The 18268-nt window shown below is 35.9% G+C and overlaps 1 protein-coding gene across 1 annotated transcript in view; it reads left to right on the top strand.

Annotated features, from left to right (window-relative positions):
• Window positions 1-13662, top strand: part of HS2ST1 (heparan sulfate 2-O-sulfotransferase 1) — a 108509-nt gene extending 94847 nt beyond the window's left edge. Inside the window, exons 4-7 of the mRNA XM_070746614.1 lie at window positions 5524-5662; window positions 7665-7762; window positions 8937-9094; window positions 11802-13662. Coding sequence (XP_070602715.1) covers window positions 5524-5662; window positions 7665-7762; window positions 8937-9094; window positions 11802-12028 — 622 coding nt within the window. The 3' untranslated portion in view covers window positions 12029-13662. The remainder of the gene's footprint in view (window positions 1-5523; window positions 5663-7664; window positions 7763-8936; window positions 9095-11801) is intronic.
• The last annotated feature ends 4606 nt before the right edge of the window (window positions 13663-18268 follow it).

The following is an 18268-nucleotide window of genomic DNA, read 5'->3' as shown; positions in this document are numbered from 1 at the left end:
ATTTCCAGAAATTATTAAGAATGTTAGTGAGTGACCCCAATGTCTGCAAATACTCTTTGGGCAAAGTTAAGTTTATTTTGGCTCCAGGAATTCTCAAACCCTCTAGAGGCCATTATTGTAGTTTCCTTACAAGGAGCTTCAGTATACATACAGCACTTAAGGGCGATCTCAGGTCCTCACCTTTATCTAGAGAGAATTTCGAAGCACTAATTTATTTGCCAATTCCTTATTCTATTGCAGTCTAAGTGGTATCAAAATATCATCCCATCCTCAAATGTTAGTACTGACTGTCTATTCTCCTCAAATGATTTTGGAGTGAAAGTTGATGTTGTGAAAAATCTCAGGTGCTTCAGGGTAGTATTTAGCATTATACACTTTCCAGTGTGATTATATCATTGCTGAGTTGCCTTCTATTCAGTGTAGCATTTTATGTTCTATTGTTTGAGCTAGTTAAATAGTACTTAAGTATAACATTCCAACTACGGGAAGAGAACCTCTCTTTAAAGGTCATTGGTCAGCTGTTTAAGCCTACAGGATAGGCAATAATAGTATTGGTTCAGTGACATCAGATTCTCTTTCTTTTGACAAATATTACTTCTTTATAATGTCTTGACACTGCAATGCTTGATTTTCCATTCAGCATAACTTACAGTCTTGCTGACACAAAGTTTGGCAGTTGCACTGCAAATACATTTGGATAGCATAAGGTGGAATATGTGTTGCAGTCCACTCTCTGAGTCAAAACGATAAATGTCTACTTATATGCTAGTTAACCTCTTGCTGTATCTTGAATAAAGCAGTTCCCTCTAAAACATGTGTATTGAGAAATTAAAATAGATAGCAGGGGATAAGTACTGCTACTTGGATTCTTTTGTAACCCCACAAGTTTTTGCTACTTTTTATCAGGTAGATTAAAGCAGAATAGCTCCACACCCTAGGATGGGTTCTACAACACAACATGCCTCATTTTGCCCCCACCTCCATCCCTTCATAGATCCTTGTCTGTACTCTGACAATGTCTGAGACAGAGAGCAGAGGACTGGCATATAATATCTGAGTATGATCTATTTTCTAGTGCATAAAAAATTCTGTTTGAACATAGTAGATATACTTGAATATGATAGATTTTTCATATTTTCTTTAGGTCCTTCTCCTTATAGCAATAGCACTTAGACTTACAGCATTCTCTAAGTGATTTAAAAATGTCAGCATATTGACCCTAACAATCTGGGTCTTCATTTTACCAACCTTGGCAGCATGAAAGTCGGTGTCAACCCTGAGCCGGTCAGGATCGAACTGCTGGCAATTGCTTGCAGTATTCTAACCACTGTGCCATCACGGCTCCTATATGTTGTAGTCTTTGTTTAATTCTCAATTTTGCTTAATCTTGAAAGCATGGTATCTTTTAAAGCAAGTTAAGAAAAAGTGTGTGTGTGTGTGTGTGTGTGTGTGTGTGTGTGTATGTGTGTCCCCGGCTTTGTGTTTTCTGTTTTATTTGGTAATTATGTAAAAATGACAACTTCCAAAAAGTTTATATTATATTTACTAATGAAACATAATATCACATAACGCTGCAGTCAACAATGGCAGAGAATGGTTGAAATATCACATATCAAGAAAGAGCTGCTTACTCTCAATCTCAAAGAAGAAACCTGAGTATAAAATGACCTCATTTTTCCAAACTCAGAAGTGTAACATCTAATGATCCCAGGCAAACCAGAACACTTAGGCCACTTGTTTCCTCAAAGAACTTCTTTATTAGGTACATCGTATCAGCACGTTTAGTAGAAAACCAACACTGCACTGGTCATGTTGGCCAATTAGGTTAATTGGCGGGCTCCTCAGGCCCATCATCTGGGCGATGACCTTGGTTCCCACAAGAAAGATCTAGCAAGGCATTCCAACCTCCTCCTCCTCTCCCGTAGTGTGTGAACTAGGAAAATGGCTTCTGCCAGGTTTAGTTCATTGTTGAAAAATGTTCTTATATTTATGATTTTGGTTTTTTAAAATAACAGTGCTGTATTTGTTCTTCCTCAGTAACATATGGTATGACATGATGTTCTTTGGGAGAAGAAATATACAGTCTCCGAATTCTGTTTGTTTATCTTCCTTAGTAAACTCTCCCCTAGTGCTTTGATTCAATATGCACTCATACAAAATTAAAATGAAATTTAAAAGTTTTGCAACAGCTGTGGTAAAATATATTGTAGACACTTTATCACAGAGGATAATGAATTGATATGTACAAGAACTTTTAAAAAAAATCAGCTTTGTTGCTTTCACGTTCTTTGAAATATAACTATTCAGTACTAACTTACTGGTAGGATTCTCTTTATGTTTAAATTTTATCGTGATTGAATTCTAAGATCTTGATTTCTTCTGGGTCTCTTTCATAATAGTACTTATTCTCCCATCTACTGAAGCCAAACCTGTTCTTTTCTGTGTTGGCTATATACTGTACATTCATAGATGACATAAAAAAACATATGTTAGACTGTTTTTCCCTAAGAGGACATAAAGCATAGGAGGAATTAATTGTAGCAATAAGTGTCCCTTCTGTTCCTCTTTCCTGAGTGTTGCCATCCCACATGCAGAGCCATAGCTGGCACTTCCACTTGAGTCAAGGAAAGAGAAATAAGAATTGAGAAACAAACATGTTCAAGAGTGTTCTGCCAGGCTCTCTGGTAGGAGCCTCCCGAAAATTCAAGGATACAAATTTCAGACACACACACGTTTGAAAATTCAAAACAATGTTCTTTATCACAAAATTCAAAATAAACTGAGCACTCTTTTTGTATTGCAAAGAGCACTTGTCCCAAAACAACCGGGTAGTCTGTACAATTTCCCTTGATCAGTCTTTAAGTACTTAGCTAGCAGCTGTGAAGAAACTTCACACCCCTTCTTCCATGAAGTGAAACACCCACACACTTTGCTCTGCGTTGGTTTCAAACACGTGAAAAATCAACAAACAAAGTCAAGGCACGATTCCTGAAGAATTGCGATCAGATACTCTTCCACAACAGCCAAACCCACACGCTGTTATTTATAGCAGCAGCCCTAATTACTGGAGCCCCACCCAAACACAGGTGGCCTCTCTTATCTCCTGTAATATGTCCTTACTTGGTCTCTTCTACGCATAATTCTGTGCTTGCGTGGGTCCAAGACTTTATCTGAATCAATGGAAGATAAGGGAGATTGACTGCCTGGGTTGTGTGCCAAGCTCCCCTCTTCCAAGTCTCTCCTACCTTCTTCTTCGTCCGAGGAAACTAAACTCTGAATTGACTGTCGGCAATAACACAGGCCTATGACATGTTGAAGTTTCCCCTGCATCCACCTCCACATTCCCTGGGGCAGGAGCTGGGCTAGAGCCAACCACAACAAAGAGAGACCTTGATTCTTCTCTTTTTCTTCCCACTACAAAATAAGGTTTAGTCTTAGAATATCTTTGTTGCATTTACACCATGTGACAAATCCTAGTATAAACAAAATGCAAAATGTAGTGGAAGCACTTCATACATACTACAAAATCAAAAGTAGCAGCAAAAAGCATGACTGGATTGGTCTGCTCTTGACATTTTCGGTCCTCCACAGTTTGTGGCCACAGTTTATTGCAAAGCATTTAAAACTTTCCCCACCTCTTGTGAGAAATGGTGAACTCTATTAGAAATATCCAAGATGTAAGCTAATTTTGAGTTATGTTTCACAGAATAGATTGTAAAGGGCCATTTAGGTTTTTAAAAAATCCAACTTGCTGCTTAGTATATCCAGTTAGATTATAATCTAACATCCACTTTAGCACCTATCCTATATTCTGGGGCAATGGAAGACAGTTCTTGGCCATTCTTCTTGCAATCATTTTCCCCAGTGGGAAAATGGGGACGGGTCTTCTCACAGTCTCCCCACACCTGTCCAGTACTCTACTTAACAACTATACAGTTGCTTAACAACTGCAACTGGAAGAGCCAGGATTGTGGTAATTGAGCGAAGTAGTCATACCTCTTGTTTAAAGATCATTTTGCTCAACAATCAAGATTCTGAGTTCAGCTATGGTTGTAAGTGGAAGACTACCTGTATGCACAACAGAATGAAAGCTTTATTTTGTACTAATTTAATTTAAATTTAATTTAATTTAATTCACTTTAAGCCGCCCAACTCCTTGCGGACTGTGGGAGGCATGCAATCATAAGCAATAAATGCAATACAATATGAAGCAATAAGTAACATAACAAACTATAAATGTAAACCAGTAAAAAACCCCTAATATAGAATTTATCCAATAGCATTCATTTCTCTGGGGCCGAGCTAGTTGTTCAGTGGCTGCCAGGCCTGCCGGCAGAGCCATGTTTTCACAGCCTTACAGAAGGCCAGAAGGGTGGGGGCAGTATGATTCTCTGGGGGAAGTTAGTTTCACAGAGCTGGAGCCACCACAGAGAGGGCCCTCCCACGTGGCCCCGCCAAGCGGCATTATCTGGCTGACAGGACTTGGAGAAGGCCGACCCTGTGGGCTCTGGTCGCTCACTGGGAGTTACGTGGCAGAAGACAGTCCTGTAGATAGTCTTGTCTGATGCCATTTAGGGCTTTATAGGTAATAACCAACACCTTAAATTGTGTCTGGAGCCAATCAGTAGCCAGTGCAGCTCGTGGAGTGATGGAGCTATGTGGGTGTACCTAGGTACTAAGCTCTGCCTTGGGTACATAAACAGCTGATGACCTTGGACCAGACACTTATTCTTGCTGCCCTAGAAATGGGGCAGTGGCAAACTACGACTACAATCTTGCAGAGATTTATCCAGGTAGTCTGTAGGACTCAAAGTCTTGCACAATACAGGAACACAGACATTTTCACAAGAACATCATACAGATTCCTTAAGAGAAGGTGCTAATAAAAGAACAAAACTATTTTGTTCAATGAAATCCTTTCAGGTTTCTCTGTTGAATATAGCTAATTTTTCCAGCTTCCAGTATTCATCAAGCTTAATTGTCATTTCTGCAACAATCTTTTAAAAGGCAGGACTTTATCAAATGTATTTAATATTCATTTAAAAGGAGGACTTTATCAAACCACAAACTATTTCCGAGCACCTCCCTCACCCTGATACCTTGCCTCCATCTGGTCATTATAGTAATCCCAGCTGCATTCTCTTCTTTGTTGCAAAGTATAGTTTTAAAAGGTTGCATCTGTTGGAAGCAGAAGTACCAGACAAGGCTTCTGCTGATAATACATGTTAGACAAAATAAAGTGAGTATCTATACGTAAATATCAAATATGCATGTTTAAAATCCACCAAAATGGAATGTATTGGAATAAGATCTGGTGACCTTCCTTTGAAAACTATCTCGACTGTGAACCTTCTTAAAAGACCCTTGAAATGGAAAACGTATTGTCTGCTTATTGTTTTTTCCTGAATACATTAATATGGAGGGAGAGGAACACTCTTTTAAAATAAACTTGATACCGGATCCACTTTTACATCATGCAGGAAACGCTTTGATTTGTCAATTGGATTATCTTTTCTGTTTCAGATTTGGTGTTAAAAAGAAACCAATATACATCAATGTCATAAGAGATCCTATAGAACGGCTGGTTTCTTATTATTACTTCCTGCGCTTTGGTGATGATTACAGGCCTGGACTCCGAAGGCGAAAGCAAGGGGATAAAAAAGTAAAAGTATATCTTGTTCACTTTCTTTGTGGCTTAGTTTTAACTATGTAATTTATGAACCAAATGAAAAACATAAGACAATAATGTTCAAAACCAAAATTGGAGCAAAAGTTCTCATTCCATTCACAGGAGTTTTCTGTGCAAAGTTTTGATCTTTTAAAAACATCTGTTCATGAGAGCAGGATTGAGCTTTTTTTTTTAAAAAAGTACTCCTCCATATATTTCTTTTGTTATTTCCCCATAATCCTTTATTGAAGATCTTAGCTTGGCTATCTCATGTTAGAAGTTTCTGCTGTTAATTGTGAACATACTTGCTTGTCCAGCTCTTTTCTGGATTTCTTAACTTTGCTTTTTTGCCTGCTGACAAGTAAAGATATTAATATGTAAGGACTAATTGAAGATATCTTTCACAACCATCTGTAGCATAAGATATTTTATCAAAATGATAGGTGTAATGTCATGATGGCACAATACTATCCTTGTCCCTCGTATATGAATGGGCACTGTAATGAAGCATGCACAAAAGAGATGGAGCTTACACAGTGCAATACTACTTTTGTTATTGGTTCTCCCCCAAGGACATTTTCTGATACCGTCTTCTCCCTGAGCAAATATCAAGAGTAGAGTGCAGTCTATTAAGAACTGTGTGAAGTTTCTTAATTGTTCAGCATTAACCTGAGTGTGGTAGAATAATATTACAACCAGTTAATGCTGAATCATAAAACTTTTGCAGTGTATTACAGAGAGCCATAGACTGGAATTCTTCAAACTGCAAGTAATATAGTCATCCCTTCCCAGGATAATATTTCATACTTTTTGGTTGAATATTTCACTATCTTCTCAGAATGAAATTTGGTTAAACTGTTGGATCTACAAGTATAGGTAATTCAGCAGGAAATATGAAACAAAGTACAGAAGAAATTTTATTCCTGCCCGATTTTTGTGTAATGCCAGTGAGCTGAACTGTCTTTGTCTATTTTTCATAACTACTGTATGTGAAGCAGTGTTCATAGAGTATATGTATACTGATAATACTCCTGCTATTTATATATACAAAACATGGATCATGGAAATCCATAGGCACCCTCAGCTGGGTCTTCATTTTATGTTGTGGGAACACTACAGCAATCCATGCATCCATTTGAACAGACTGCTTTTGTCTTCCTTTTGCTTTGGTGCCATGTTTACTGTATTCAGGAGAAGCCTTTCCCTTTAAGTCAGATGCAATCTACTTACGAGATTCTGTATTATAGCATTATTTGGAGAATTCAGCCCAGAGGCCATACTCTTGCTATAATGCCGAAAGAGTTTCTTAGTAAGAAGGAAGCTGGTTGTGATCCAGTTGATCAGTCAGCTATAACTAATGATGTCTTCCTGACCACACATTTCTTGCTGATATACCACTTGTGCTTGCTTGGTGGTAATCATATCACGCCCTCTGTGCTACTTGGATTTTGCATTGGTTATAAAGGATGAATTGTTCTGCAACATTTGCTTGGATTCTGCTCCAATAGTATTAGAAAGTACTAAGTAGTTAACTTTTGTGTAGTAGAATTCAGAACTTTTAAAATTAGCCCTATCTACTGCATCAGCAGTAACAATAGTATAATTTGATTACCAACATGCAATCTTTTAAATCAACAAATATAATAGATTCAAAATAGTCCCTGTTAATATAAAATAAACCATTTTTAAAATTAACACATTTTGTCCATATTCCTAGGAGTTATTTTAACTTTCATTTCTAGTTATTTCTGTTCTCTCTGCAGATAATATTTGCTTCTCAAGCATCTGTATCATTGAAATGGTATCTGCAATTGGAACCCAATAGAGATTGACTTGAAAGCATAGTTGTTATAGGCAGACGCAGTTGTAGAAATTGGACTTTTTACTATCGTTCTTACATCCCTTATTTAACAATATACCTATATTGAAAAGTTTCATATGCAGGAAAGAAGTTTATATATTATTTCTGAGTTTCTTTGGGGTTTTCCCTCCCCAGACTTTTGATGAATGTGTAGCAGCTGGAGGCTCAGATTGTGCTCCGGAAAAACTCTGGCTTCAAATACCATTTTTTTGTGGGCATAGCTCCGAATGCTGGTAAGAATATGACACTACAGAAGATGTTTATCCTTAATTATATTATATTGATTGAACTAATGAGAATGGGTACCAGAAATTTAAATTTGGGCTGCTGGTGTTGGTGATGATGGTGAACCTTAATTAACAAAAGTAGCTCATTTTCCAAGGAGTAAAACTTTTGAGAATTATGCACCATTTTCAAGCTAAACTGTCCCTATAGTTTCTAAATTTGCATGTCAATGATTGATTATCCCGATTTAAAATTGTTTAAGAGGAGGTGGGGATTTTGGTATTGGCTTTAACAAGTGTTTGTCCAAAGGAGTAAAGCTTATTTTTATTTTCATTGTTAGAAACAGAAATGATTGAATTGTATTTTTAAAAACCTAACCACACTGTGAATTTATCAATAAGAAAAAAAGTAGTACACAAGGAGTTTGTCATGATAACACCCCAAACATAGAGTATCCCAAGGCCACTTCAAGTATAACCAATTTTTAGTAGTGTTTTTGTATGTAAATGTGTTGATGCTCATTTCTTCAGAAATGTATTCAGTGCAAGGCATGAACAACCACTTTCTGAGTATTAAATGTCACCTGAATGCTTAATAATTTATTTTAAAGAATGTAATATAGAGTATTTGTTATTGACCAACTGTTATTGGACACACAAGGTATTTGTCTTCAGTACATAAGCTCTCAGTGTACATACAAACAATGAAGTAATATAATAATAAGATATCAATAGTAGAAGATAATAGGAACTCTCTTCATTTTTGCTTATAATGTAGACTTACTAAAATGCAAATATTCTTTGGTTATTGTGGAAAATAGTTGAACAACTCAAATGTTCTTCCAATCTTTTTCCTCCATCAGAATCAAAATAATACTCTTGGCAAAACTTTCCCTGTTCTTGAGCACATTTTAAAAAGGCATTTGTGCCATCAAAAAGTTAGAAATCAGAGCTGTAAATCTTTTGACATCTAACCTAGGCAATGAAGAGAGCAAAAAGTGGGGAGAAGAGAAAAAAAGCCAAGGAAATTAAAAATGTGTGTGGCTGAAACTTTGTTTTCTTGTCTGAGCAAAGATAACAGCTTAGCCATTATTTTAGCCTGGTGTGAGAACATCTAAATGAAGGGAACCAAAATACTTGGCAGACATCAAAACCATCCTGTAATTACTTTTTATCATTTTAGGAATGTGGGAAGCAGATGGGCTTTGGAACAAGCCAAATACAACTTGATTAATGAATATTTCCTAGTGGGAGTTACTGAAGAGCTTGAAGACTTCGTTATGTTGCTGGAGGCAGCTTTGCCTCGCTTCTTCAGGGGTGCAACAGAATTATATCGAACAGGTATTTCATCACCCCTCAACTATATCCTGTCTCTCAGAATGTATGCATTTCTTTTTAGGAGAAAGCACAAGCGTCTTTGCTGAGATTTTCATTACTCTGTTCCTGAAAGAATTACAAGCTATGTATTATGGCTGTGCATAAAACTGTAAATTTGTTTTACGCACAGAATATACACACAGCAAATTTGCAAATTCTGCTGAATTGGTTGGTTGGGGGGTGATTCAGCAAAATTGAAAACCACAGCATTTTGATTGTAAGGGGTTTTGCCCAAACAAAATCTGGAGATCTCTTATAGGCTGAGTAGGGCAAGGTTAATGTTCCACTCTGCTCTTCCACTACATACTTAAGCCAGGCATCTTGATCAGCAACTGAGGCTTGAGGGGACGGATCTAGCTTGCCACTCCAAATCATCCCGCCAGTAGTCTCCAAAAGAAATATCATTCTGCCTGGCTCTTCAAAAAGAATTAGCAATTCTGTTAGCAATTTTGTCTTAGATTGGTGTAGACCCAAATTATTTTAATAAATTCTAAAAATTTGAATGGATTATAAGTCTGTATATAAATATACATATACTGTATATTTATTGCATATCTGCAGAGATCCCTTCCTCCATAAGCATTACTTTCCTCCACCACTAGAGGCACACTGAGACTCTGCAGAGTACACTTTTATTTTGGGGCACAAACCCACAAAACATTGCATCTTTATGATTTTCCCCCAAAGAGTCCTTCCAAGTGCCAAGAGGGAAGGAGAGATTTTGGGAAGGCCACATGGCCTCTGGCCCCTTTGCAGAAGAAGGCTTCCAGGGGTTGGTCTATGCACTAGCTCCTCACGAATCTCTCAGTACTTTTCTCTCCATACTCCTGTGGATCTTCTCCATCTATTTGGCTCCAAGTGCAACAAGTTCTACTGCCTTTCCCCCCTTCCTCCTGAATCTTCTCCTTTTTCTTTCTCTAGTTACCCTTAGTTACCACTGTGCTGCTTGCCTAAGATGCATACAGCTGGCAAGATTGCCCTTCTGATCTCTGCACCTTCTTTCTCTTTCATATCACCTCTTAGCCTGCACATCCTTCATTTAAACTGCAGACTGTCAAGATCTCCAATCTTCTGACCACCATTTTCCCCTGTCACTCTTAATTGCTGTATGCTAACCCAGTGCTTCCCAACCTTGGCAACTTGAAGATAATTGGACTTCAACTCCCAGAATTCCCCAGCCAGCGAATGCTGGCTGGGGAATTCTGGGAGTTGAAGTCCAAATATCTTCAAGTTGCCAAGGTTGGGAAACACTGTGCTAACCTACCCACCCCCACTCCGCCAATGTTGTTTGGTTTCCTTCTGTGTCTCCTCCTCTCCTCTCCCCACTTCATTCTCCAAAAGCATTTCTGTGGAAGATTGTTCTGGGCACAGTTGTGTGCACAAAAAGTTTTGTAATTAACGAGATTATAATACCAGTGGCTTTTTCCAATTCTCCCTTTTCTATCTGAATACATATCTAACTTTTATTTTACTAGTTGCGGAAAACTAGATGAAACATAAATGGCTTTGCCATATCCTTTTAGGCTCTGTTGACCTAACTTTTTCATCATCATTTAAAGAGGTCTACATGTTTTCAGGCACTTATCAGTGTATTACTGAAAAAAAGAAAGTAAAACTTCATACACCTGGCATTAGAAAATAAACCAAATCACCTTTAGGATTAGACTACATTTCTAGATAGTAAATATACTATTAGGTTTCCAGCTATATGTAATAGAGCTGAGCGGTGCTAAAGAGAGAAAGGGGAAAAGGTGCTTCAAAGCATGCATGTATGTCAAATTTGAAATTTGAACCACCATGTGTCAAGCTGAAAAAAATTGTTTTCTATTGGAAATGAACTGTTTTAATCCAGTTGGAAGTGTCTCAAGTTTAAAACACTCCACAGATGATTGAAATGGCCTGTTCCCAATAGAGGAGAACTGTTTTGAATTTAAACATTTTTCACACCATATTATAGGAGCCATATTTACTATTTGCTTTAAATTCATTTAGTTTGTAGCCTGACTTTGATTATTGTTTCATAATTATGGCTAGGGAGTAAAACATAAGGAGCGAGTTTTGATAGTGAGAATGTAATCTAATATACTATATGCCATACCGTAGTATAGCTTATATGTTAGGTACATATAAGTCTTATGATATATTCTTATAATATTTATATTATATTATGACTACTACTACTACTACTACTACTACTACTACTACTACTACTACTAATTTATTAGATTTGTATGCCGCCCCTCAAGACTCGGGGTGGCATACAAATGTCACCCAAACACGATTTGCTTTGGGTTTTTATTAATTTTGTTGTCAATACTGCTGAATTTCTAATTACGGTAACTATTAATTGTGATTGAAGTAGATAAATGAATGTGATAAGAGGAAATGCAGTTTTCTGCAGCCACCCCCTCTTATGATTTCAGTAATTAGGCCTTTAGCAGTGACAAGAATACATCTCTTTTCTTTTTTTGTTTTTCTTAAAGATGGTACTCACTTCCCAAAGCTTAATAAATCTTGGTCAACATTTTGTCACTTTTCGTATCCATTTAGAAACCTGCAGACCAAACAACAACACTGTGCATGTTTGCATAAATTTATAGGTCCATGCTGAACAGTCTTGAGAATATTTACGCTATGACACAATGAAACTGTTATTTATTTATTTTTTTAGGTAAAAAGTCTCATCTTAGGAAAACAACGGAGAAGAAACTTCCTACAAAAGAAACCATTGCAAAGCTCCAGCAATCTGAAATCTGGAAAATGGAGAACGAGTTCTATGAATTTGCTCTTGAGCAATTTCAGTTTGTCAGAGCCCATGCAGTTCGAGAAAAAGATGGAGAGCTATATATTCTGGCACAAAACTTTTTTTATGAAAAGATCTACCCCAAATCAAACTAAAGACAATGCATATTTTTAGGTTAAGAAAACAAACGTCGTGGTCACATCCTTGTTCTCAGCACCAATTTGTAGATGATCGGTAAATCCACTGAAGTGCTTTGATCTTGAGCTCAATAGAGTGCACTGCTTGTCGCTGGAAGAAGATAGCTGAAGACTAGACGTTGATCACCTCTAAGTTTAAACTTCAGTTTCTTTAATATTCTGAAAGAAGGTTATAACCTAAACCTTGCACAAAGATTTACAGAAATGAAGCACATACCAGTTGTAGTTGAGGTTTAGGTGAAAAACTTCCTTTTATCGTCGTTTTGATTCATAGGACAGCTTCTTTTACCTAATGCAGTGCAGAGAGGAGTTGGTTCAAGATGGAAATTTGTTTGTATACACTTATGAATAATATAAATAACTGGCCAACATTTGTGCTTTGTTCTTGTGAATTCATATCACCTGACATTCGTTGGAATGTTCACCTTCTAAGAAATTATGCGACTGGATGTGCCCGAATTTATAAATAATGGATTTTCATTTTAAGAAGTTAGAACTGGTCATCAATGTGAGGGTTTTTTTTTAAATCAAATCTTATAGTAATATTGTAAAAAAGCTGAAAATCACTCCGTGTTTCTTTAATACCTTTGGAACCTCCGTCTTACATTGGAAAAACTGTTAAGAAGTTAGGTTTTGCCTACACTTCAGTGTTAAACAGATAATGGATTCTGTATCAATATTCCATGAATTCTTTGTATTTTTAACAGCTACTGGCAAACCCAAATTCTGGCTCAAACAGTGAGCCTGTGGTATGGTTAGGGTTTTCCTATTTAGATACTTTTACCAGTAGACTATTTTTACTATGGTGCTTTACAATGTGTTTTAAAGCATTGCATTTGGAAAAGGAGGAAACAGCTGTAAATAATGCATATTTTATGTATTGGACCAAAAGGTTAGAAGTAAATTGTTTAAAATGTCTTTGCACCAATTTTGTTGAATGAAAAGTAAAAACAATCCAATTTGCTGTTCCAATGCCCACTTTGAATTAACACTTGAACATCACTGAAACATGCTTCGATGATCTCAACTAATTTAAATATACAGTGTTTCAGCCCAGGATTTTTTTTCTCAAAACACCAACTTAATCTTCATCTTTTTATCATGATTAAAAGGAAAAAGGAAAACTAATGCATGTGGCCTGGCCAAGAGAGATATAAAGAAATTTATATCAGTGTATAATCATTGAACTGCCTTATGTTACTTAGTAAAATTCATTTGCCGCAGTTAGCACCTTACAGCATAAATGAAATTGTTTAGCAATTAACATTCTGAAATGCTATATTTTAAACAACAACTATGAACATTTGCGGTTCTTAAAATTCCCTGTTGGTGCACAGTGCTACTTGATTTTTTAAAAAATTGCATTAATGTCTGAAGGTTTAAAACAATCAGTTTTTTAAAAGGCCTTTAAATTTCACATTCAGTAGAGTGCTAAAAGTGTAGATGTATTGAGAGGAAAACATTATCAAAAGTGTGTATCTATTATACATACAAAACAGGTTCTATCTGTAATTGAATGTTTTAATGCCAAAAACAATACTGTTACAATAAGATAATGAGACTGTTAAGTAAAACTTTTATCTTTATGTATATTTTACTTTGACTACTTCTTAAGATACGTTTTAAAATAGCACTGCTTTCCTACACAGTGTGCTTTTGTTTAGTTGACAAATGTTGATTATTTTGCTTCCGTATATTACCATAAGTCTGACTTTTTATGGCCATTTTTAAGTCCAGTTGTGTGAGTTATGGGAAAATGCAGTAATTCTTATTAGACTATTTAAAATTGATTAAAACTCCCAATCTTGACAGCCCTACAAAAATGTTGATTGTCCAGGCTATTGGTTATATAGTTTGCCTCTTTTCCATTGTTGTATGCTGTGGACAGAATTTAAGGTTCTGCTTCAAAACAAGGAGTTATGCAACCTAATCTGAGTTTGTGTCACCATGAACATATAAATGTGACACTTCAAATTATTTCCAAAAACCAGTATGGATCCTCCTTCTCCTCAACGTGGTACAGATTACATAGGATATCCGTCTGTGCAGATTCTCCACTATGTGGAAGTGTTTTAAAGGAAAGAGTGTTTGTCTACTAATTAGACATGAGCTGATTTGCCTTTAGGTGTATCTTTATTACTTCAGGTGCATTTTAGAGACTTGGGCAATATCTACAGTTACCTGGGATTAAGCTCTAATTGAATACATTGGGATTAATTCATTAATGAATGCATATGGTTATGCTGGCAATGTTTTAAAATATACAGCAAGTGGGTTAAAAGGCCCTTTTTATTTCCTAAATGCTCCTTTTGAAAGCAAGCTGTAGCAGCTGTGTATCTTTTAGTTTAGTTAACTGAAATCATAAATGAATTATATTTGGATTCATGAGATGATATTGGATACCATAGTACTCCATTTAGGGAAAATAATGTTACTCATGACTATTTAGTGCCAGAAGCCATGAAAGGTTGCTGCAATATTAAGATATTAGCAGAAAATTTAAAAATGTATGATTACATTAAACTGAAACACAATATTTTGAGACCCAAAACCCTGCTATTGCATTTGACATTTAAAAACATCTGTATTTTATTCCCTTTTAAAGAAATAACTGAATAAATCTCTTAATGTTGACAAAGTAAAATATATAGGTTTCTAAACATTTGACATAAACTGACAAATTACAAAAAGTAATTAAAGCAGCACATAGTTTACACATCTCAATAGTATTGAAAGTTTTTATTAATGAGTTATTTATCTTGTTAGAGAAGGTTGCTTGACTATGATTTTACTTTGCAACTAAAAGCAAAGGCTAATTTCTATTCATTTAGAAAGACTCTTTAAAGCAGTACTGTTTGAAAGGGAGGGTGGTCAGAGCTTTGATCTTTTAAAGAACCAAGTTATCTCTTGTTAGTTAATAGTTAACATTCTTTGATTTTTGCTACAATAATTGACTGACTTGTTCCCTAAAATACTTTTCTTCCAATAACGTGCTGTTTCTGGATATTCCACTTGGAATTCATGGAAAATTTAGCTTTTTGTGGGGAAGAGATGAAATGTATAACAAGGAGAGATAATATACTTTTATTGGGGGGGGGAGAGGGAATAGGGCAGTATCATTCATTGTGGCTGCAGTCTCTTTTTTAATCGTAAACTTGAATATAGTTGTAAACACAGGAACAAAAGGCTGTGTCAAATGCAAGTTTGATTTGAAATATGTTACTGATATGACTAGAGGGTTTTAAACTTATTCAAGAATTTTAAAGATGTAACCATGGAAGATCTATGGCAGTCTTTTTTTTTTACATCTAAATTAATATTACATGATCTACTATAAATTGATTGTTCAGCCACCTGTAACCATGGTTTGTAATTGATTACATGCTATTGAACTGGATGAGGGATCTTGATGAACCTACAGTAGTTTCCTGTTACATCTGAATAGTATTAGGATCTGTAAGCTCTGCAATCTTTCAATTTTTGAGTCTGAAAAAAACAGGAGTTCTCTATGGTGACACTCTAAAAAAAAAGATCATTTAATAATCTCCTACTAACAGAGTAAAAGTATTTTCCTTCATATTGCGTATGTGGGCTCAAGAAGCCCCTTACCTGTTGTTTTTCTTGTTCAAAACTACTAATATACTTTTTCTGAAACAATCATTTTTTAAAATTTAAAAATAAAATGGGGATGATGTACAGAAACTACCAAAAGAAAATTTCTTATCAAAGACTCTCAAATACAGTAGTACCTCTACTTAATTTGTTCCATGATCAGGTTCTTAAGTAGAAAAGTTTGTGAGAAGAAGCAATTTTTCCCATAGGAATCAATGTAAAAGCAAATAATGTGTGCGATTGGGAAAACCACAGGGAGGTGGAGGCCCTGTTTCCTCCCAGGAGATTCCTAGACATGCCCCACAGAGGCTTATCCCCACCTTTTCCGGCCCTGTTTCCTCCCAGGAGATTCCTAGTGAGGCTCCACGGAGGCTTCTCACTGCCTTTTCCGGTTACAGTTTCGGAGGCTCGGGTTTGTAAGTGGGAAATGGTTCTTGAGAAGAGGCAAAAAAATATTTGAACACCCGGTTCTTATCTAGAAAAGTTTGTAAGTAGAGGCATTTGTAGGTAGAGGTACCAATGTAGTAGCTAAACAGGATTTATATTTCAGACTCAATACTCTATACTACACTGTTAGAATCAACTTTCCCATCTACCTTTCAGCAAGCTTGTTTCATCAGGTTTTTTTTTAAAGATTGTAAATGTCAAATCAATTTTGTATTAAATATTGAGTAACATATATTCCTCAATGGTGGAGCCCATAATAAAGATAATTATTAGTCTGGAAGATAAAATTCTTTAAAATATTTTATTGCATGCAATTAAAGAATTCGATTAGTAGGATCACTTGAATGAAGTTAAAATAATTGCTTTCTAAATCTTTAGGCTATGGGAGGTGGGTAGTGATATTCCGATTATATATTTTGTAAATCCAAATATATGAAATGTATATTACAATGTTTATAGTAGTATTCCCCAAATCCAGTGAATTATTAAACAAAAGCGCCATGTTTGCTAGAGATGGAGTCACATGAGTGAGGGTTGCAGTTGTTATGCACATGAATTGCTACCCTGAAAAAAATGAGAAACTTCCCTGCAAAAGGGCAGTGCGTCCTATTCTGGAATTAAAAGAGAGTTGTGGAAAGTATATTATTGCATAGACCTTGTGTGTGTCTGCTTCACAGGTTAAAATTGCCTCTTGCTAAGCTATTTCTGTACATGTCCCAATTTGAACACACTCCTACTTTTCAGTAGATAACAATGTAGAACCAGCTTTTTGAAGTCATGTACATTGGAGAACAAAACAGCTTTAATATACATTTCAACTGTTGCACTTTTTCTCCAAATATAAGCAGTCTTCAACTTACAACAATTCGATTAGTGATTGTTCAAAGTCAACCACAGCACTGAAAAAAAAGTGATTTACGACCAGTTTTCCACACTTACACACTTTTCTCCATAGTAGTGATCAAAATTCAGGTGCTTGGCAATTAACTCATATTTATGACGGGTTGTAGCATCCTGGGGTCATCCAAGTACATGAGGAAGTCAGATTTGCTTAAAATTTGTCTAATTTAACAACCGCAGTGATTCACGTAACAACGGTGGCAAGAAAGATTGTAAAATGGGGCAAAAATCGCTTAACAAATGTTTCACTTAGCAACAAACTTTGGGCTCAATTGTGGTTGTAAGTCGAGGACTGTTTGTATTTATAGAACTTGATGCGCATAGTAAAGTAAGCTTTTGCAATGTCAGAATTTGAGCACATCATGTTTCAAAATGTACTGTGGGTTTATACATAATTTGTTCAGATGCTGTATATCCAGGTTTTCAAATTATTAGAAATTAACATTGTTTTTGAAGTCTATTACATAAGGGAAAGAGGGTCACTTTAAGAATCAATTGCATTTTAGTTATTTTGCATATCTAAACAAACGCAGCTAATATTACTTCCCTATTATGAAAATTATTCCCTGTCCATATTCTATGTAAATTAAAAGCCTCTGGTTTCAGTAAGATTTGTTTTTACGCTAACCTCTCCAGCATTGAAGCTGAAAGAGGTCTTGGAAACATTTTCTATATTCAGTGCCTAATCTCTGCTACTCTGCTGAAAAACCTCTGCCATGTGCACTGCCAATTAGCTCTTAAGTGTGGAGCATCCTGTGATCATTCAAGTTCGAATTAGAACAAGTGTCATTGATTAGTTGCCAAGATATACTGTATCTTAAGCCCATGTAGGTATGTAACCTTTTGCACCTATTTAGAAATAAAAGCCCTTGTGATTTTTATATATTTGCTTTGGGAAAAAAAATCTGTTCAGATGCTTGGATTCCTCATTGAAGTTTTGGTGAGCTCAATTGTAGTTTCTATATTACAGCATTTCAGAAGCATTATTGAATGTAATTTTGAGAATATAGATTGTGACTCATTATCTTTTAAGATACACATCTAAACTAGTGCCTTTTTCCTCACAGTCTGTGCTAGAAGATACTCTTCCTTTTCTCATATGGATTCAGTTGTTCAATAGTCTCCCAAATTTAAAAACATACTGCCGCGGCTATTTGATAGAATTGCTTTATTATTTTCCTTTTACTTTGCTAAGAGCTTTCTCTTGTTGAGTGTTTCAGTTGATTTACCTAATGCAAA

Source organism: Erythrolamprus reginae, chromosome 3, assembly GCF_031021105.1.
Source record: "Erythrolamprus reginae isolate rEryReg1 chromosome 3, rEryReg1.hap1, whole genome shotgun sequence".
In the NCBI taxonomy this organism is placed as follows: Eukaryota; Metazoa; Chordata; class Lepidosauria; order Squamata; family Dipsadidae; genus Erythrolamprus; species Erythrolamprus reginae.
Note: the sequence above shows the minus strand (reverse complement) of the source record. Positions and strands in the feature narration are given on the sequence as shown.